The 22,274-nt window shown below is 39.4% G+C and overlaps 1 protein-coding gene across 3 annotated transcripts; it reads left to right on the forward strand.

Annotated features, from left to right (window-relative positions):
- The first annotated feature begins 248 nt into the window (after positions 1-248).
- On the forward strand, positions 249-21,635 carry LOC135465782 (uncharacterized). 3 transcript variants are annotated; one of them, XM_064743123.1, is made up of 8 exons: positions 249-311; positions 4,494-4,691; positions 7,915-8,014; positions 10,454-10,602; positions 12,586-12,688; positions 15,796-15,957; positions 18,391-18,461; positions 19,513-21,635. In XM_064743123.1, the coding sequence occupies exons 2-8, from the start codon at positions 4,510-4,512 to the stop codon at positions 19,565-19,567; spliced, it is 822 nt and encodes a 273-aa protein (XP_064599193.1). In that variant the 5' UTR covers positions 249-311; positions 4,494-4,509; the 3' UTR covers positions 19,568-21,635. The 3 variants fall into 3 exon arrangements, with proteins under 3 accessions (XP_064599193.1, XP_064599192.1, XP_064599194.1); XM_064743122.1 differs by having other exon boundaries at positions 253-324; XM_064743124.1 differs by having other exon boundaries at positions 253-324; positions 19,591-21,635.
- The last annotated feature ends 639 nt before the right edge of the window (positions 21,636-22,274 follow it).

A 22,274-nucleotide genomic window follows, 5' to 3' on the forward strand; every position in this document is an offset into this window, starting at 1 on the left:
AGTCACGCTTCCGCGGTCGTGGCCACGGTACATACTCTGTCATTATAAACGCCGTACAGATAGGCAGAAATGAACGCAACCGTTTACACACGCTGCGATTTTTAACACATATTAATTCCTCTCAATCAATTTAATAAAAACATTTCACACTGAAAAATACATTATCACAAGACTAGTTTGACCTTTTGATGTTTCCTTGGTGCCACATCCGGTCCTTTCGGTTTCTCCCCAGGCAGGATGCAGGCTGTACCTATACCGTAACTACACGTGGTCTGAGTACTCCTGCGTTATCCGCTTGTGATTGCCATTAAGTAAGTGGATTAAGTAAGTAGTGCTAAAATTACCATGAATTTGATGAAGATGTTAACATTAAGTGTCATAGAATTTTTTTCTTTTTTTTTCTTTTAAAATCCGCATAGATTTTAGGCTTGGTGTTGTAACGAGATCTAGGCACTGTATTTTGTCAGAATATTATGTTGTGGGCGACATAGTAGTTTATGCATCAACGTAAACATATAGCCCCAAAACCCGAACTCATACACTACATGCAGTACTTATTGAGATGAGACTCTTAACATATACATGTATCTTAACATTGCATTCCAACAGACAAAAGGGGTAAGTTTTCCACGGAATATGTGAATTTTCTAGTTTATGAATTAATAAGTTGAGTCAGCATTTCAGGAGTCTTGCAAGTTCATGCAAATATGGACGTGACAGTTTGGTGGCTCCCACAAACGAACGCATCTGAAAGTCGAGATTTTACGGTACTTTGCTATACGCGGTGCACATCTTGCATAGCTAGGTCTGTCTGTCCAATTGCGCCCTTAGTAGCTACCGTAAAATCACCCTCTCCCCTCCCCCTCCCCCCACCGTGTCTTGTCTCAACCAATGTGAACTTGTGAGATTCCAAAAATGCAGACTTGTGTTCTGTGCACACACCAGAACATCCCCCGTGTTAGTGTTGTTAAGATATGTACATGCATACAAAACCAGATCGAGGTCAATACATGTTGTACGTTTTTGAGATATGACTTAATCTTTATCTTAATATTATTGATTCCTACAATGCTAAAATTCACACACAAGGAATGTTAAGCTAAATGTCAGTGGTGGTACCTACAGAAATACTGCATGTATTAAGCGCAATAAAGCACAGTAACATGGGGAGGAGGGTTGGATTGTGGATGCTGTGTGTGCATATTAATCACAGTAAATTCCAAACTTCACCACTTATTCTGTGGTGTAGGAGAATTCATGTCAAGGTAAATATTAAAGGACTTTCATCTCAAAAAGCAAAGTGTATTTTCTGCAGGTATTGAGCTCACGTTTTGCATACAAGGATGCAAGGCAAAGAAAGATTAGGGAGATGGTCCATTGTTGATGGCTTGCAGATGTATTACAAAAAAATTTTGACTTTATGTCCATTTCTGCTTTTAAATTACATTGTTTTAGTACATTGTTTAAAGGGGCCTATTGAGCTGCTGTGTTGTTGTCAGGCTTAGTTTCAGTTTGTTGCTTCGCACCTGTTTACAATATTTCATTGATTTATTTATTTATTTATTTATTTGATTGGTGTTTTACGCCGTACTCAAGAATATTTCGCTTGTATGACGGCGGCCAGCATTATGGTGGGTGGAAACCGGGCAGAGCCCGGGGGAAACCTACAACCATCCACAGGTTGCTGACAGACCTTCCCACGTATGGCTGGAGAGGAAACCAGCATGAGCTGGACTTGAACTCACAGTGACCGCATTGGTGAGAGACTGCTGGGTCATCACGCTGCGCTAGCACGCTAACCAGCTGAGCCACCTCAATATTCCATTGAAAAGGAGAAGGGATTTAAAAGTTATGGTTTTCCTTTAGCAAGAAAAAGTACTCCAAGCATATGTCCTGGCCAGAATGAGTTACTGCTCAACAATAACTTACCATTTATGTTTTTGGATTCACCAAGATTTTGCCCCGTGACAACAGACACTCCATCTTAACCATGTTTACAGGGTGTTTAGGTAGCACTTTTCTAATCTGGTCAATCAAAATGTCTTTCATAGAAGTAACTTCTGTGGGCCACCCTTGCGGTAATTGTTTGAAAGAAAGGTGCCCCTAAACACTTTTCTCTGACTTTAGGCAACTAAACAATTAAGGTTACACTGAAGGAGGTGTCCCTGTGCCCGGTATGAGTCTTCGGGTACTCTTAAGGGCCCCTGAAACCCAATGTAGGAACTTCAAATTGGTATTCAGTTGAGTTTGAACTAGATTTCTCTTTGAACTGAGGTCACTTCAATAAATCTCTGGTTTCCATGGCAATCAGTTCTAAAAGATTACTTTAGGTGAGAGTAAAAATTAAATACTCCTTTTTGGTGGAGAGTGTGTGTTGTTGTTTGGGATCTGTTAGATATAAAAGATAAAACATCTATAGTCATAAGCCCTCTGGGAATCCTGAAATAGTTAGGGAGGCTTATATTTTCTAAACCGATCATTTCCAATAGTTGGATTCACATTATACGTCAGATGAAATGATATGTTCCTGCGTGTGCCTAATATGATTGAGCTGAGATGAAGATAGAGCTGCCCATGACTTGAAGATAGAGCTGTCCATCACTTGAAGATAGAGCTGTAAATCATTTGAAGATAGAGCTGTCCTTCACTTGAAGATGCAGCTGTCCATCACTTGAAGATGCAGCTGTCCATCACTTGAAGATGGAGCTGTCCGTCATTTGAAGATAGAGCTCTCCTTCACTTGAAGATGGAGCTGTCCATCATTTGAAGATGGAGCTGTCCATCACTTGAAGATGGAGGTGTCCATCACTTGAAGATAGAGCTGTCCATCACTTGAAGATGAAACTGTCCATCACTTGAAGATAGAGCTGTCCATCATTTGAAAATAGAGATGTCCATCACTTGAAGATAGAGCTGTCCATCACTTGAAGATAGCGCTGTCCATCACTTGAAGATGGAGCTGTCCATCACCCTAAGATAGAGCTGTCCATCACCCGAAGATAGAGCTGTCCATCACTTGAAGATAGAGCTGTCCATTACTTTAAGATGGAGCTGTCCATCACCTAAAGATGAAACTGTCCATCATTTGAAGATAGAGCTGTCCATCACTTGGAAGATGGAGCTGTCCATCACTTGAAGATAGAACTGTCCATCCCTTGAAGATGAAGCTGTCCATCACTTGAAAATAGAGCTGTCCATCACCCGAAGATAGAGCTGTCTATTGCTTGAAGATGGAGCTGTCCATCACTTGAAGATGAAACTGTCCATCACTTGAAGATAGAACTGTCCATCACCCAAAGATAGAGCTGTCCATCACCCAAAGATAGAGCTGTCCATCACTTGATGATAGAGCTGTCCATTGCTTGAAGATGCAGCTGTCTATCACTTGAAGATAGAGCTATCCATCACTTGAAGATGGAGCTGTCCATCACTTGAAGATGAAACTGTCCATCAGTTGAAGATAGATCTGTCCATCACTTGAAGATAGAGCTGTCCATCACTTGAAGATGCAGCTGTCCATCACTTGAAGATAGAGCTGTCCATCACTTGAAGATAGAGGTGTCCATTGCTTGAAGATGGAGCTGTCCATCACTTGAAGATGAAACTGTCCATCACTTGAAGATAGAGCTGTCCATCACCCAAAGATAGAGCTGTCCATCTCTTGAAGATAGAGCTGCCCATTGCTTGAAGATAGAGCTGTCTATCACTTGAAGATAGAGCTGTCCATCACTTGAAGATAGAGCTGTCCATCACTTGAAGATAGAACTGTCCATTACTTGAATATGGAGCTGTCCATCACTTAAAGATGAAACTGTCCATCACTTGAAGATAGAGCTGTCCATTATCCCAAAGATAGAGCTGTCCATTGCTTGAAGATGGAGCTGTCCATCACTTGAAGATAGAGCTGTCCATCACTTGAAGATGAAACTGTCCATCACTTGAAGATAGATCTGTCCATCACTTGAAGATAGAGCTGTCCATCACTTAAAGACAAAACTGTCCATTACTTGAAGATAGAGCTATCCATCACTTGAAAATGGAGCTGTCCATCTCTTGAAGATGGAGCTGTCCATCACTTGAAGATAGAGCTGTCCATCACTTGATTTCAAAAACGTGAATACATGTCACTGACATTGAAATGCATCCAGATTTAACAACCTGTTTGTATACCATACTTATTTCATGCACTACTCCAATGGCCTTTACTGGCCAGTCTGCTCTTGTGTCCAGCTCTTGTTGGTATAACCATAGCTTTATGTCCAGTAATTTGCAGTAGATCTGTGCACAGTGTATAAGACGTGTACTTCGGTAATCTCCATTCACATGTCTGGCTTTCATAAGTTGTTGCGATAAAACTGAAATATTGTTGAAAGCGACATTAAAACTTTCACTCACTCACTCACTCACTGGCTTTCATAAGACTGAAAAATTTTTGGATGATGAACATACGTGTTACTCCAGTCAGATAAATTATTTTTTGTACATATTTGCAGATTGTGTTCCTTGAAAATGGCTAGCCCACAGGATAGGATAAAGACAGTGAAATATTATGAGAAAGATTCAGTTATTCCTGTTGAAGAAGACTTTCTGCATGAGTTCAAGGGTCACAGAAACCTTGCAGTTGAGGAATTACCTCCAAGTTCACAAGTCCATGCAAGACAAGAGAAGGCAACACGCAAAGCGGCGTCCAGGTGAGGGGGATAATCCCAACAGTTTGACCTAACTTCGGGAAAAGTCGTCACACACGTTACTGACCTACAAAATTAATCAGCCTGATCAATTAATCAGACAGTCTATACCTTAATCACAGATTTAGACAAACATGTTACCCTAAATCTTCAGCATTTTCTGCAACCAAAATTTTGAAACATTCTGAGAGAATTATGGGGTGCAGGGAAATAATTTCCACAGTTTTACGAAGCTTGAAACAAATCATTTTTGGCGTCATTTTCATCATAATTGTATGCATGACTTCCCTTGAAAAAAAGTGCTTTAGTGGTTGAAAGGTTTGAAGATTTACAGTGGATGCAATTTGAAAAGATAAATCAAAAGACTGTGGAAACTAAAGTAAAATGTATTGTTTAGGTAGGTGGGCATCAGAAATTCACAAAAATAAATATTCTGTACAGATTTGATACCATTCCAACAGTATGTCACCATTGCACATTTGTTCGAGCGTCCGCTTCGGGAGTGGTATATCCAGGGTCAATACTGGGTCGAGTCACACCTAAGACTTTTAAAAAGGAAGTTGTAACTTCCTCGCTTGGCATTAAGCATGAAGGGGATAGTGCAACGACTGGTTGACCCGTATCAGTATAATGGCTCAGACGGGTCGGCTTGCTTGCATTCGGTAAGGCGTCTCATTGAAGCAGCACTAGCTAAAAAAAGGTGTGGAAATCTGTCCTGCAACAAGGAGGCACATTACATGCACTCTAAGGATTCCTTTGTCGTCATATGACTGAAAAACTGTTGAGTACGACGTTAAACCCCACTCACTCACTCCAGTATGTCCAAATATACACGATGTCTGTGGTTGAATTAGCTCATAGTGTTAGCCAGGAATTGTTGAACTGGGAGTGCAAAAAAAATTTTAGGGAGTGCATCTTCTTTGACCGAGCATAGCGATGGGAGATGACCAAGCGTAGCGATGGGAGTTAACTGAATGTAGCGATGGGAGTTTAACGAGCGTAGGGATGGGAGATGACCAAGCGTATCGATGGGAGTTAACCGAATGTAGCGATGGGAGTTTAACGAGCGTAGCGATGGGAGTTAACTGAATGTAGCGATGGGAGATGACCAAGCATAGCGATGGGAGTTAACTGAATGTAGCGATGGGTGTTGAACGAGCGTAGCGATGGGAGATGACCAAGCGTAGCAATGAGAGTTAACTGAATGTAGCGATGGGTGTTGAACGAGCATAGCGATGGGAGATGACCAAGCGTAGCGATGAGAGTTAACTGAATGTAGCGATGGGTGTTGAACGAACGTAGCGATGGGAGATGACCAAGCGTAGCGATGAGAGTTAACTGAATGTAGCTATGGGTGTTGAACGAGCATAGTGATGGGAGATGACCAAGCGTAGCGATGAGATTTAACTGAATGTAGCGATGGGTGTTGAACGAGCGTAGCGATGGGAGATGACCAAGCATATCGATGGGAGTTAACTGAATTTAGCGATGGGTGTTGAATGAGCATAGCGATGGGAGATGACCAAGCGTAGCGATGAAAGTTAACTGAATGTAGCGATGGGTGTTGAACGAGCATAGCGATGGGAGATGACCAAGCGTAGCGATGGGAGTTAACTGAATGTAGCGATGGGTGTTTAACGAGCGTAACGATGGAAGTTGAACACGCGTAGGGATGGAATTGACCGGGTGTAGTGATGGGAATCAACTGAGTGGAGCACAAGTTGCCAACAGGCCTGGGTTCAGGGGCCACCTAGGTCCCTGGAAGCCCTTGGTTTCTAGATTGTCTCTGATGACTTTGGAGTGAATTTAGTGAGCAAAAAAATTATGAATAGTGCATCAACTTTTTGAGGAAAGAGTTAAGAATGAAAATTTGATGAAAGTGATATTTTTTTTTTCTTTTCATGGTCTCTTGCAAGTGTAACTGATCACCCTTGACATATTTGTACTTGATCAACCCAACAAGGAGGCATATTACATGCTCACTTAGAACTCCTTTGTCGTCATATGACTGAAAAATTGTTAAGTACACTGTTAAATCCCCAGCACTTACTCAGATCTGTCCATGCAAATCACAGCTGCACGGTTTGCTAGCTAAATGCATGAATTAGCAAAAACGATTTTGGGGACTTCGTATATAGATACTTTCACAAAGCGGCATACTAGATTTTCTTATCGTACATTTGGGGTACGATATTCTGTACTTCACTATTAAGGTACCATTGCCTCATATCTGTGACATCGTACAAGGACGACATCTCTGTGAAAGTGGCCCCTTTTCAGACTCACGTTTCCCTGCTATCTACTGACTACTACATAAATGGGTATTAACTTCATGTCCAGGCTACAACTGCGATTGTTGTCCATTTGTAGTTTTGATATTTCATGGATAGACCGAGAGGGCACAATGTAGCACGACTCACATGTATCAGTTCATAGGGCTGTGATAGTAACAGGTATGCCAATTTCTCTTAGTAGATAAATATGACTTCATGCCCTGGCTACAAGTCTAATTGTTTTCCACGTGAAATTTTACTTTTTTTTTTTTTTACTTTATACATGAAAACAGAGGTGCATATAACATGGTGTTGTGTCACATCTGTACATTTTTTTAGGGTTGTCCTGGTAACTGGATTACCATTTTTCCTATACAGTAAATATGTGACTTCATACCTGGGCTACAACTTCAGCTGTTGTGTATATGCATTTCTTAGTTTTGGTGGATACATAGACCTGTAAGTGAAGATGGTTATTTATATATTTATTTGATTGGTGTTTTACGCCGTACTCAAGAATATTTCACTTATACGACAGCGGCCAGCATTATGGTGGGTGGAAACCGGGCACATCCCGGGGGAAACCAACCATCCACAGGTTGCTGGCAGACCTTCCCATGTACGGCCGGAGAGGTAGCCAGCATGAGCTAGTGAAGATGGTGATTAACCAGATGGCCATGGTCTCTGTCTACCATGTCAAAGCTACGACTCTAATTGTTCTGTTTATGCTGTTTTAGTTTTTACAGGATACAGAGATAATGATGTGTCGGGCATAGATTGATAATTTCTACAATGCGTCTACTGTATTATCAAGTAGGTATAAGAAAGAATATAAATTTTTATACATTACATGTATGTTATAATATGTACCTTAAATTAATATAAAAAGTGACGTGAAAAAATGAAGAAAAAAAAGAAAAAAGAAACCACCAGCGACTTTTTTCTCTTGGTAGAAACATAAACGCCTTTTTGAACACGGGTAAAGGTGGCACATTATACATGGGAATTCTTGATGATGGGACTGTAAAGGGAATTGACCTGACTCAGTACCAGGTGAGTGAGTGCATGAGTGAGTTAGTGAGTGTATGAAGAGTTTGTACCAAATGCATTGTGACTGTGGTTCACGTTTGGAAAGGTGAGGACAGACGTACTTGTCAGTTCTGTACACTTGGCGTCGTGGTGTTGCAACTGTGGCAAGTGTATCACGGGTACAGCAAGTGTATAGTGGTGATACATCCTCTCCACACTCCTGCCAGTCCCTGCTCAACCAAATAGGACTTAGTGGTGATACATCCTCTCCACACTCCTGCCAGTCCCTGCTCAACCAAATAGGACTTAGTGGTGATACATCCTCTCCACACTTCTGCCAGTCCCTGCTCAACCAAATAGGACTTAGTGGTGATACATCCTCTCCACACTCCTGCCAGTCCCTGCTCAACCAAATAGGACTTAGTGGTGATACATCCTCTCCACACTTCTGCCAGTCCCTGCTCAACCAAATAGGACTTAGTGGTGATACATCCTCTCCACACTTCTGCCAGTCCCTGCTCAACCAAATAGGACTTTGTGTAGATAAAACCTTGCTAGTTATGAGTGTACTGAAACTGGACATCTTGTAAACATGTTAGTATATGTATGTATTTATCTTACATCAGAAAAGTAAGGAACCTCCCATCAGTGTGGTTGCTGTGAGTTCAAGTCTAGCTCATGCTGGCTTCCTCTCTGGCCGCATATGGGAAGGTCTGTCAGCAACCTGTGAATGGTCATGGGTTTTCCCCAGGCTCTGCTAGGTTTCCTCCCACCATAATGCTGGCTGCTGTCAGAAAGGTGAAATATTCTTGAGTATGGCCTAAAACACCAATGAAGTAAACAAATAAATAAATAAATCAGAAAAAAACAAGGAGATCACCCATGCCTACCGAAGGCCAATACATCTCTATCTTTATATAATACATATTAAAGACTGGATGTTCACAGAGCTGAATGAATGGTAGGAGCTGCTGTTGTTGGTTAAGCGGGGGTTTAAAGGATATTGGTACGTGAAATCAAAGGGAACAGCATCCCATGAGGGCATGTATGAGGTGGTGAAAATTAAAACCGATTTATTGAAGTAGATCCAGTTTCAGAGTGTACTGCCGTGGTGTTTTTAGCATATCCGTAAGGTTTTCTTCTATTTGAGTGTGTAAACCTGCTTAGAGCTAGTTATTGTGAAGTACAATACTTAGTTCATAAAATACCGGTCAAATTATGTTTTTTAGTGCTCGCACTGTTTAGCTGCATGGTCACATTTCCAGTGATTCGGCCGGACGCAATTACAAAAAGTGTTTGTTGCGGTAACGTGACAGAGTACCATTTCATCCTCTGTGTTACAGCACGTCATATTCACACAATGAATGTAGGTCCTAAAAATGTAACAATGGCATCGTTTAAAGGAGAAGAAAATTTAAATATCAATCAAATACCATTGAAAAGAGTATGCTTTTCCTCGCAGGTGCGTGCCATAAACAAAATTTTAATATGTACCCCAAGTTGACAAATTATAAATAAAGTCAGCGCAAAATCCACTGTGGCGACTCCATTTTGCCTAAGAACTAGTCCTGAATTTTTCTGTGTTAGGAGGAGAATTGCTGTCAAAAACCACTGAAATGCAGTTCGTACATTTCTGGTAGAACTCTTTTTTTTCCCAGAAGGTAGCGAACAGTACAGTTCGTTTTCCGCTTGACGATAGGGAAACCGGAATGTTGGACGTAGGTTCGAAGTTTACACGAACAGGCAGCAGTTGTAATGACTCTCATTGGCTGAGATGGACTTGGCGATTTATGCCAGCTTTGCCGTTTTCAGGCTTTACGTGTATGGCGAAGAAAAATCATAAAATGATGCAACAGGCACAACCAGATAGAAAAAAAGTGCTCTATTTAGTCTATAGTGTCATGTTTTTAGGTGTTCTTCTCCTTTAAAACGTAATGTTTGTGGCTCAGTTCTACTCAGAATGTTAATGCATCGTTAGATCAATGGACTGATATTTGTGCAGCTAATACCTTATAATCCTACAACTGCACTGGACAATAACCAGACCCCTGGGTTCTAGTTTTTTCTTAATGCAGAGTGTATGATGTGGCCAAACATTTAAAGGCACAAAAAAACGCTTCTCAGCTTTCTACTTGTAAAAATAACTTATAAACTATAATTTTCTAAAAGCCTAAGTGATCAGTCTGGAAATAAAGTAACTTGTTGTGGTGATATCAGCGGTGAAAGCTGTGAAAAGAACTGGAGAAGGGAGAAGGGAGAGCTTGAATTGGGGTGCTAGGCTGGTACTGCTATCCAAGTATGTTTGTCGATGAAGTCATTTCCAAATATTTCTGACCACTAAATGGAACTTTGTTCTGTTTTTTTTTTGGTATTTTTTCATGTCTCCGTAATTGACGCCCTGAGTTGTTGTTTCTGTAAAGTAAATAAATGAAAAATCATTTCTGATTCTTTGTGAATTTTCAGAAAGACCATGTTCAAGCCAGTTTGGATGATTTGATGATGCGCTATTCCCCACCAGTGAAGCCGCATCGATACAAACTGCAGTTTATTCCAGTTCTGGATAAGGCATTATCAGAGCAAGCCAAACTGCAACAATGTGCATATGAACAACGGTAGGTGTGGACGGTTGGTGTGTGGGGGGGTGGGGTGGGGGGGATGGTGCGAGGGTTGTGGTGGCGGAAAAAGGGAAGGCAACTAAGACATATACATAGCAGGGCCCATTTTCTCAAAGATGTTGTACGATAATCGCATGTGGTGCTGAAAATGGTTCAGTGACATACAAAATATCGTACAACAAATGTAAGATAAAAAAAATGTCATTCGCTGCTTTTTGAAAGTGGGCCGAGGAGCAAAGAGGTTAACACGTTTGCCTGGTAAGCTAGATATCGAAGATGATTCTAAAGCAGAACAGTCCCGGAACTGGTAAAATGGCTGTACATTCATGTCATTCATGTCTCTACTGTTTCTGACTGCAAGACAACATTTTGAATAATTCTAGACAGTGACATCTAATAAATTACCATTAACATTATTCTAATTTTTACCTAATTCTGCTTAGCACATGGTGCAATGGGACATCTAAGTTGCTACTACATGTGCATTTACATGAACATGTAGTTAGAATAATACTCCAACTAAAGTCAACTGACTAGAGGCTGGATTTCCAAGCTCACTGGTTATTTGATATATTTATTTATTTATTTGATTGGTGTTTTACGCCGTACTCAAGAAGATTTCACTTATACGATGGAGGCCAACATTATGGTGGGGGTAAACCGGGCAGAGCCTGGGGAAAACCCAGGACCATCCGCAGGTTGCTGGCATACCTTCCTACTTACTGGCGGAGAGGAAGCGCCCACTGGTTATTTGTGACCATTGTCCAACTGTTGCACTCCCTTTGGTCACGGCTCTTGCTCTGCTCCCTGCTGTTGTCTTTTGTATCCTACAATCCTGAAGCTACAGTTTTAACATTCGGTCAGCAAGTACATATTAGTGATTGGCCATGGCCTACACTTGTCCAGCAGGAAACCTTTTCTATAGTGATTGGCCATGGCCTACACTTGTCCAGCATGAAACCTTGTCTGCCTGAGGTACTGTACCCAAAGATCAACATTTTTCAAGTCCTACATTTTGCTTGATTTTGAATAATTCATCCACTTATTAGGCACTTAAGAGATTTTTTAAAAGTTTGATTAATTTCTTTTCCAAAATAGCATCAAAAGTATCATTTTGAGGCCCTCATGTGCTGCTAAGAGTTCAGTTTTTACATACCAAACTTTAGGTGAAATACAGTAATTCAGGCCAAAGCTATGTTGTGTTCATTTCTATTTGTACCTACATGTATGTAATGTGTAGTATTCTCCCTGTATGATGGGAGGACAAATGTTTCCACTTAGACCTGAGTTGCGTTTGCTTAGGAAGAGGTACATGTACCCCATGCACATACTGCCCCATTGAAATGCGGGGGCGCCTCGGCTTCGTTTCTGGACCCTGGGCCCATTCTAATAAGCCTTTTCTGACTTCTGTAAAAATATGAAATATGGTAACTGTTTGGTTCTTAGAAATTAAAATTTTGAACACCTTGTCAAATTTATTTATTGATTTGATTTGTGATTTCCGCCATACTCAAGAATATTTCACTTATACGACGGTGGCCAGCATTATGGTGGGAGGTAACCGGGCACAGTCTAGGGGAAACCCATGACCATCCGCAGGTTGCTGACAGACTTTCCCACGTATGGCTCGGGAAGGAAGCCAGCACGACCTGGACTTGAACTCACAGTCACTGCATTGGTTATTATGCCCCTGGGTCACAGCGACTGCATTGGTCATTATGCTCCTGGGTCATTACGCTGCGCGTTCTCATTATTGTGAGAAAGATGTGTCAGAATTTCAGCTTTCAGCACCAACAAAAAGAAGCCTTGTGACAAAGTTGTGAAATTTGACAACAGGTTAAAAATGGCTATGAGGAATCGTCCCCAGGAATCCCATAAGTAATTACCCGATTGTAAGAGCTCTGGCCCAGTCCATGATGACCGAACAATGTTTCCATAGAATTGAGGTTGTGATAATTTTCTTTTTCACTTCCCAAATAGCATGATAGGTCTGTCCACTGAGGAAGAGCGGCTACGACCTCATCAGCTACGGACAGCTCTTTTCTGCTGGTGTGACAAGGACGCCATTGCTCAGAAAAACATGGTAAATCTGCTTGTGTTATCAAAAACTTTTTTTATTGCTTAAGGGATTATGGCATAATTGCGATCTTAGACATTTTAAAATATAATGTGAAGAATACAAAGGTTGAAATTGAAAGCTGTGAAAGCCTGTTATATCAGTACATATAAATAGTTTCACATTAAGCTTTATTACGCTCACATAATAATGTAATGGTTAAAGGGAACCAACCGAGCTAACGGGAAATTCCTGCAAGCTACAGCCAGTATATGCACTGGAAAGCTGCTCCTGTTACAATTCTGAACGAATGTGAAAATTTCTTATTACTTTCTTTAGAACTTATTAGAACAAAATATCACTAATAAATATCTACTTTCTCTTCTGTATAGTTTAAAAAGTTGCCTTTTGTGCAAAGATGAAAAAAATATTTAAAATCAGCATGTTAATTACATATCATCACTTTTTATGGGAAAAACCGGGGCATGTGCAAGGGTTACGCTTCATTGGGAGTTTGTGGACATGTGGACAGCAAGTTGAGTTAGGGATCAGGTTTACAGAAGCCTGGTAAGGCAGTGTAATGCTTCAAGCCAAGGGCAGTGTTTGGTCTGGCAGTATATGTGCGCATACCTGATGTCTTGTTGTCATATGACTGAAAAATTGCTAAGTACAACGTCAGACCCCAAGCATATACATATATCTATCCATACATACATACATACAGACATAATTACTTTGAACAACATCACTAAGTATTGGACGTATTGGGGAGTTAACTACGGTTCAGGCCTGGACATTATTTTACTCTTCAACATATTATGTGATGTTGCCGTTAAAGGTGTGTTACATTGTCATAAGCCAACTGGTTTAACATTTTGTGATCAGTAATAACACAGACCTGTACCACAACACTCTGTGAAATGGTCCTGCAGGGACATGACAACCAAATTGATGTAAGCAGTCTCAAAATGATGCCTTATGCACAAATTCAGTGTTATTAGCGGTACCTTTCTGTTGTGAATGGGTGAAGACAACCTCAAAATGTAAGCTACGCAATATGTTAGCAACAGGTTTGTTTGGATAAAGTTTTCAAGATGGCTGCATCAAGACAGACCAAGCATTTGCCCAGTATTGTTGTTTTCTTGTACATTAATTCATATTCTGTGAAAACTCACTGGAAAAATAACATATAATGCCTTTTTCTGAAGATTTAACATCCTGCTTTTGACTTCCGCAACCTTTCAGCCTCTTGTAGTAACATAAAAATTACATAAAGTGCAGATGAAAGAGTGCAGGGAATTAGTTGCAGATATGGTCTTCATTACTGAAGAGACCTACCCCGATGGCCAGTTGGTAGAGCGTCTGCCCTGGTAGATCCAGGGTCAAACCTTGGTCGTGTCACATCTAAGACCTTAAAAGAGGAAGTTGTAACTTTCTCGCTTGGTGTTTAGCGTGAAGGGGATAGTGCAATGACTGCTTGACCCGTATCAGTATAATGGCTCGGGTGGGGTGGCTTACTTGCCTTTGGTAAGGCGTCTCAGTGAAGCAGCACTAGGTGAAAGAGTGGTGGAAATCTGTCCTGCAACAAGGAGGCACATTACATACACTCTAAGGACTCCTTTTTTTATCATATGACTGAAAAATTATTAAGTACGACGTTAAGCACTCACTCATTCACTCACTCAATACTGAAGGCTCTTGAAAAGAAGTTTTGTATGGTAGGTACCTGTATTTGGGACCTCTTGATACATATTGTCTTTTCGTAATAATGTTACATATGAGGATCCGACACATGCTTAATGAATTGTTTTGCACCAGAATTTGATCTTTGCCGCCAACAAATATATTCAACCTGGATTTTGATCATATTTATACATATATTCAAAAATATTATTATAATTCAGATTAAAAGCATATACTTGGATATAGGCAGCATATTTACATTCAAATAAATATATTAGACACGTGATCTCAAATACCCAACTAATAAAATATTTTCAAACACCATTTTCTCTTGAAAAAATTTTGGCAAATAAGTTTTCATGCTATTTCATCTGATTTTGGCATAATTTTCATGCTTTCTTTTTTTTTTAAATATGCCTGATCTCAAACATAGAGCCCTTCAAGGTCGGAAAATCTATTTGTCTATTATTATTACCACATGTAGTTATATGTTATTTTGCTTTATCACTATGGCTTATAAATGCCACTAGCTAATCAATTTCCCTGCATGTAAGTGCTGCACAAACATTTCAAGTATCATTGTATGAATTAAAGAACTATTCAAGTTCTGCAAGTTAGTTAGAGGTTTCAGCTCTCTGTCGTTTATACATAGGATTATATAGAGATACAAACTCCTGTTCTTTAGTTCGGAAATGTTTTCTTTACGCACAACACTTGTAGCAAGAAAAGTCCGACAACAACTTGAGGATTGTCAATGGTTTCACCATAATGCTGGCAGCCGGGGTATAAGTGAAATATCCTTCAGTATTGAATAAAACACTAATCCAATAAATAAATGCATAAATTGTAGCGGGCTGTAACTTCCTCATGTCAGTGTAATTGAGCTGCTTATTCGCTACAGTTTCGTATAGGCTTAAGTTTTCTAGCTTTAATATTTTAAAAGTTACGAACCAAAATCAAAATTACCAGTAGTATTTAGTGCATTTTTCTTCCATAAAAGTGAACTTAAAAGTTCTCATTTCTGGTGATAAAAATAACTGATATCTAAAAGTGCAAACATTTACATGTTTTGGAATGATCTGTACGAATAAAGCTTATTCTTGGCAATGGCTTAAAATAATCTGAAATAACGCATCACAGTGTTGTCTTATTGAATTTGCTGGTTTATATACTTTACTGTATAAGTGGGACAACAACAGTTACCCTAAATGACCTGAAATTTTGCCTGCAGAAGTGCATTATCACATAAAATGTCACAAAATATTATTTTTGGTGCTGAAATTTACCATTTTCTTTAGATTATCATCCCATGTTCCAAGCAAACCTCAAAACAATAGAACTCTAAAAAAACAAGAAAAAAAGCGCAAGTTAGTCATGGATGAAATTCATGGTCTTTTAGGGTATTACTTTCAATTTTGTCAGAACTTTTGAAACTATACTTTTGTATTCAGGGCCAAATTTCCACATCCTATGTCATTGAAGTGCACATCAAATCATGGGACCCAAGTGACTATAGGAACCTAGAGGGCGCTGTAACCTCCACCAACCTTAACCCTATTCATGAAGATGAAGAAGGAAATGCCTACTTCCGAAGACAGGCCAGTGTTGTCATGGTGTGCATTACATTTTAGTGTTGATCCTCCTAAAGATGCCTGACAGCATTACACTGTAGAAATAGTTACCATTTATGGCCTGCCTTTGTAGTAAGAATCAGACGTACCTTGGTCAAAACTAAAAAAAAAAGTTTGAAATACAAATGTTTTTTTTGTTCCTGGGCCTGCAGAGACATCTTCACACTTTAATCTCTATTCTCACAGTCACATAGCAACAGATGCATAGCAACATTTCCTTAGTGACAAATAAAATTGTCTCAACACATGTGCCATTAATTTAAGCTATTTTGCAATAGCCAGTAAACTGTTAGTTGGTGGATGAATTGATGTACATTGGAGGAAGCAGGATGAAGCTTCATGGTAAGATGTGCGACTCCAAACTGCTCACGCTTGAGCCGTTGAGGAGTACATTTAGCCCTGCTCTAGGGTTTCCACTCACTTTTATGTACAATGTTTGAATCGTTTTGTGGACATGGCATGCAATAGAGAACAATCAGGTATAACAAAATAAATAATTGTACTGGTTTCCTCTCCGGCCATACGTGGGAAGGTCTGCCAGCAACCTGGATGGTCGTGGATTTCCCCCGTGCTGTGCCCGGTTTCCACCCACCATAATGCTGGCCGCCGTCGTATAAATGAAATATTCTTGAGTATGGCGTAAAACACTAATCAAATAAATAAATAAATGAATGTAGACAGGAAGTATACAACTCATGGGAGCCGTTTTGATGACAGCTAGCGACCACAAAAAACAATCAGTGGCACTTTGTCCTGCACAGTAGGAAGAACTTTTTTTATGACCATGTTAAGGTTAAGAATGAGATGGGATTAAGGTATAACAGGATGTAGTTTGACAGATGCTTAAAGTAAAGTTTCCAAACAGGCTTGTATATTTACGACATAAGTACTACAACCATGTTGGCTACTTTATCTACAGATCCGCAGCCCCAAGTTCATTGAAACTTCATCCAGAGATTCACTGATGGCGACCCAAAAGGCGCATTTATCAAAGTGCATGTATCAAAATGCAGTGCATGTATCAAAGTGCAGTATGTGAGACCTCAGATCAAGCCTGAAAACTAGCCCAATCTGTGCAAAAGTTTACATATTTAATATTTAATTCCTTGATTCTCATTGACGTAGGATTCATTTGTAGGATTCAGAGCAGTAAATATGTCTGAATGTTTTTTTTGTTTTTTATTTTCAGTTTACTATGCAGATCTATTTTATGCATGTTTAACATCTTTCTTGATTCTGATGACGTGAAGTGCACGCAACTGCTGAATAGTATTGTCTGTTTTAATAAAACTTTGTGGGCTGATTCATATTGCATCTGCTCAGATTGAAAACAAGATTGATAGCAATTTGCTGATTTCTTTGAAAAAGACATAGAAGACACAGGTTTCATCAAGTATGCGAGATGCTTGTGGCAAGTGCATATTATTGGTCTATCAAATTCATTTGCGTCCATTCGGTTTTATGGGGCAGGTTTTCAGTGATTTGCTTGGCTGATATAATCTGATCAAAGGAGAATCCTGAACCTCACAAGTTACATGCAATAGGGTGTGTGAAACACTTTTGGTTAGTGCATATCTGATTACTGGAATTCTTCAACCTTTTGGCATGTTTGCAAGGTGTTTATTCCACCATATTGTGAGAACATTATTCTGCATAGACTGATAAAATTATACGTCTTGAGAAGTCTTGAAATTGGTCAAGCCAACCGATGTAGTTTTTTGTCTGAAATCTCACTGAAAGTTGCTCTTTCAGATGTGAAAAGGGTTAGGAACTAGGGTAGTTGTGGAGTGGAGTAACTCTCATTTCCAGCAATGCAGTTGCGAGAGTTATGCTGTGAAATAGTCCCAAATGTGTCACATTGATGGTAAGGAACATTTACTGCTGTTCACATGTGCATTGAAACGTCATTAACATCAGGGCCTCCGTGGCTCAGTTTGTTAGCGCTCTAGCGCAGCGTAATGACCCAGGAGTCTCTCACCAATGTGGTCGCTGTGAGTTCAAGTCCAGCTCATGCTGGCTTCCTCTACGGCCGTGGGAAGGCCTGGCAGCAACCTGCGGATGGTCCTGGGTTTCCACCCACCATAATGCTGGCCATCGTCAAGTGAAATATTCTTGGGTACGGCGTAAAACCCATCATAAAACACCAATAAAATGAATAAATAAATCATTATCATCAATCAGATACACAAATACCTTTCAGTCTTCGGGGGTTTCTCAGGCTGGTATAGTTCAGGTTATTATTAGTTTCACCAGATTATCCAGGATCTGCTGCAAAAAGAGACAGGGTAAAAATTTGCAAAACTGAGATTTTGTTTTAGACTGACATGTGAACTTGTGTGAGTAAAGTTTTAAGAAGAAGTGACATCATTAAACCAGGAAATCTGACTGATAATTTTGCTTTCATTGCCTTCACAGTACACTATGGCTGAATTGGCGGAATTAACCAAGAGTGAAGTTCGCAAGATTTATGACCCACAGATATCAAGGTGAGAAAAAGAATTTTATGTGATTACCATTTTTCAAGCCATCTGTCTTTAATTAAACCTTGAAAATCATAAGTTTAAACAATAGTTAAATAAATAAATTGATTGAAGTATAATATAATAAGTATTATAATATAGTATACTAAGTTAAACATGTATTTTATCTATATGTAGATTTATGCCTAAATTCTTTCATTCAGAAAATGATAAATTTTTGTCGTAAATTGTATAATGCAAGATTCTTCAGTTATATCAGTAATATTATGTTATGCATGAGCATCTTTTTGACTTCCTAAAAGGACTGCAAATTATCACAAGTTGGCACATGCATCAAGTATTTTCTTCTTATATGTACATGAGGGACCTCCGTGGCTCAGTTGGTTAGCGTGCTAGCGCAGCCTAATGACCCAGGTGCCTCTCATCAGTGCAGTTGCTGTGAGTTCAAGTCCAGCCAATGCTGGCTTCCTCTCCGGCCATACGTGGGAAGGTCCGCCAGCAACCTGCGGATGGTCAGGGGTTTCCCTATGGCTCTGCCCGGTTACCACCCACCATAATGCTGGCCGCTGTCATATAGGTGAAATATTCTTGAGTACGGCGTAAAACACCAACCAAATAAATAAATAAATATATGTACATGTATGTTATTTTAATATAGAAATATTAAAGATTATTACACTGCATACAGTCAAATCTTTCATTGTTTTTGTATTATTATTCTATGTGGGTTTGTCTGTGGCCTAGTGTTTTGTGTGCTATAGCAGCACAATGACCCAGGAGCCTCTGACTAATGCAGTCGCTCTGAGTTCAAGGCCAGCTTATGCTGGTTTCCTGTCTGGAAGTACTTGGAAGGCCTGTCAGCAACCAGACGATGGTTGTGGGGTTCTCCCGGGCTTAGTCTGGTTCCTCCCACCATAAGGCTGACTGCCGTGAAATATTCCCGAGTCCGGTATAAAACAACAATTAAATAAATAAAATATTATTCTATATACCTACATGTATATTCCAGTGATAAGTAATACAGTACTCAATAAATTTTATTGTTTTATATTGAAAGTTTGAAAGACGAAATTGAGAGGTGTCTTCAGAGTTTAAATGAACAAGAGTCATGATAGTTTAATTCCTGACCTGTCAGATGTCAAGATGGCAAGAGAAGTTGAAACTGCAGATGGATACAAATCAAGAAGGGAAGGTGCTTGAAAGTTTCAAGAAGACCAGCACTCTGGAGAGATATCTTTGGTTTCTTATATAACTGATTATATGCCTCCATAAAAAAGTGTTATCCATTTACTGAATTGGTGTGTATAATCCTGACAAGTCTTGTAATTCTAGACAGGTTAAAAGTCTTTTTCAAAGCTACTTTTGATTTCTCATGGTCATGTAAATGTACATTCAAGAGGCAAGCTTAATTTCTTATGTTCGATTTTTAAAGTGTGTGCAGGGGATCTTCTGCTTGATGAAAGCTATTTTACTGACAACTGTTAAGTTTTACCTTTTTTTTTTCAGACATGGTTAATGTTTGCCCTTTCATATGTTATGATTACATTCATTTTCCAAAGATAGCTGACAAATTATCATTATGATCTCTCCTAAGTAGTGTATAATTTTTCAGTTTTTGTATTAGTGTTTCTAATTTATCTCCGACATTATTCCAACATTCCTCGTGTTCACCACCAGTGCTGTAATTCTTCAACCTTTTCGCATGTTTGCAAGGTGTTTATTCAAGCATATTCTGGAGGCATTATTCTGTGTAGACTCACGAAGTTGTACTTTTGGTGAAGCCCTGAAACTGGTCAATCCAACCAATGTAGTTTTGTCTCCAAAATCAGATTAAGATAGAGCAAGAATTACAGTGAAATTGCTCTTTCATTAGGAATTAGGATAATTGTACATGTACACAAGGTCAAACCATTCCATACATCTTTTACACTTTGTGAACAAGTTCACATATTCCGTTCAAGTTTTAGAAAGAAATTAAGGCTTCAAAATGGGATTTGTCCACACTCATAATGGGGTTTGTCTATAATCATACACTCAAAATGGGATTTGTCCATAATCATACATTCAAAATGGGATTTGTCCATAATCATACATTCAAAATGGGATTTGTCCATAATCATACTCAAAATGGGATTTGTCCACACTCAAAATGGGATTTGTCCATAATAATACATTCAAAATGGGACTTGTCCATAGTCATACTCAAAATGGGATTTGTCCATACTGGGATTTTAAGGAAAGTTTTGGTTAGGTTACAGATTACGAATTAAGAGTGAGAGTTTTTGGCAAGTTGCCATTCATTCTGGACTGACACTGTGAAACGAACTCCCTACACATCAATCACAGGATGTTAATATCTTTACAAACAAATCGAAATGTTTATCCTGTCAAAATATGTCTCTGTTCAGTAAGTGTAAAATAGTCTAATATGTACATTGTATATAGTCGGTGACCACTGTTTATCATATTCATGTACATTATATATATACCATATATACATGAAAATAACTTTTAGTGCGAGTTTGTGTTATTAATGGTTTTGCGTGGAATATTGGTTTTGTAGCTGATTGATCTCCCTCAAAAAGTCAAGTATTATTATTATTATTCACATACCATAAAAGTAACCAGAATGAAAGACACATAATAAAAAAATAAATATTAAGCTTACATTAAAACCAGAAAAGGCCCCTGGGCTATGCCCAGTTTCCTCCTCAACCATAATGCTGGCCGCTGTCATATAAGTTAAATATTCTTGAGTACAGAGTAAAACACAGATCAAATAAATAAAATAAATAAATAAAATCACAAAAGGTACGAGTTCTAAATCGACAATCAACATTTTCCTCAAGTCCCCACTGCTCTTCCCCGAGTTAATACAAGATCACATCTGGAATGGTTATTTCTCAGATAGCATCGTATGGCTGACACATGTACTGGAATTTCCATATCAAAACCAGTGAAAATGCTGGTCTGAGTGAGATTCGAACCCACAACTGGAATATTCTGTCTACCACCTGCAATACCAAGCCAGATGGGAATGGCTTGTTTGTCGGAGCCCACTTCATAATCCAGGCATGAATGACTTTTAAGTTAGGCTCTTAACATTGATGTTACAAGGTACCATTTTTGATACATATAAACAGCGCCAAATAGATGTCATCAGTACACCATGTAGCTGCCCTGCACATATACAGATGTACATAAATTGTATATATACCTTTGAAGAATCTTGTTACATTTTAAAAATAAATTGTTACTGTTTTTGACATCAGACTTCTTCTTAGTTATTTAAAGTCGACAGCTGACATATGATAATGGGTGGCATGGAGTGACTGACGTTTGAATAAATAATAGCATATATATTCATGAGTATGCAGATAGCATTCCACAGTTTGACGCTTGGTCTTTCACGCTACCAGTACTTATTTTGAAAAGGGTATCAGTGAAATGTCATTGGGGCCTCCGTGGCAGAGGGGCTAGCATGCTAGCGGAGGAGCCTCTCACCGATGTGATTGCAGATCCTGTTGGCTTCCTCTCTCATCCTATGTGGAAAGGTCTTGCCAGCAACCTGCGGATGGTCGTGGATTTCCCCCCCGCGTTCGCCTTGGTTTCCTCCCACCATAATGCTGGCCGCTGTCGTGTAAATGAAATATTCTTGAGTACGGCGTAAAGCATCAATCAAATATATTTGAACAAACTTGTGTTATTTTAAAGATAACTGTTACTATTGTTTGTTGAACCTAGAAATCTGATATCTTCTTGGTTATTTGAAGTCGACAGCTGACGTACGATAATGGATGGCATGACTGACATTCAAAT

Source organism: Liolophura sinensis, chromosome 5 (genome assembly GCF_032854445.1).
Source record: "Liolophura sinensis isolate JHLJ2023 chromosome 5, CUHK_Ljap_v2, whole genome shotgun sequence".
Classification (NCBI taxonomy): Eukaryota; Metazoa; Mollusca; class Polyplacophora; order Chitonida; family Chitonidae; genus Liolophura; species Liolophura sinensis.

Bases quoted from the DNA above. Each gene is read 5' to 3' on its own strand.
- LOC135465782 (XM_064743123.1), top strand. From the start codon at position 4,510: ATGGCTAGCCCACAGGATAGGATAAAGACAGTGAAATATTATGAGAAA. The intron at 10,603-12,585 runs GTAGGTGTGGAC...CTTCCCAAATAG, and splicing joins CAATGTGCATATGAACAACG to CATGATAGGTCTGTCCACTG. The intron at 12,689-15,795 runs GTAAATCTGCTT...TTTTGTATTCAG, and splicing joins CCATTGCTCAGAAAAACATG to GGCCAAATTTCCACATCCTA.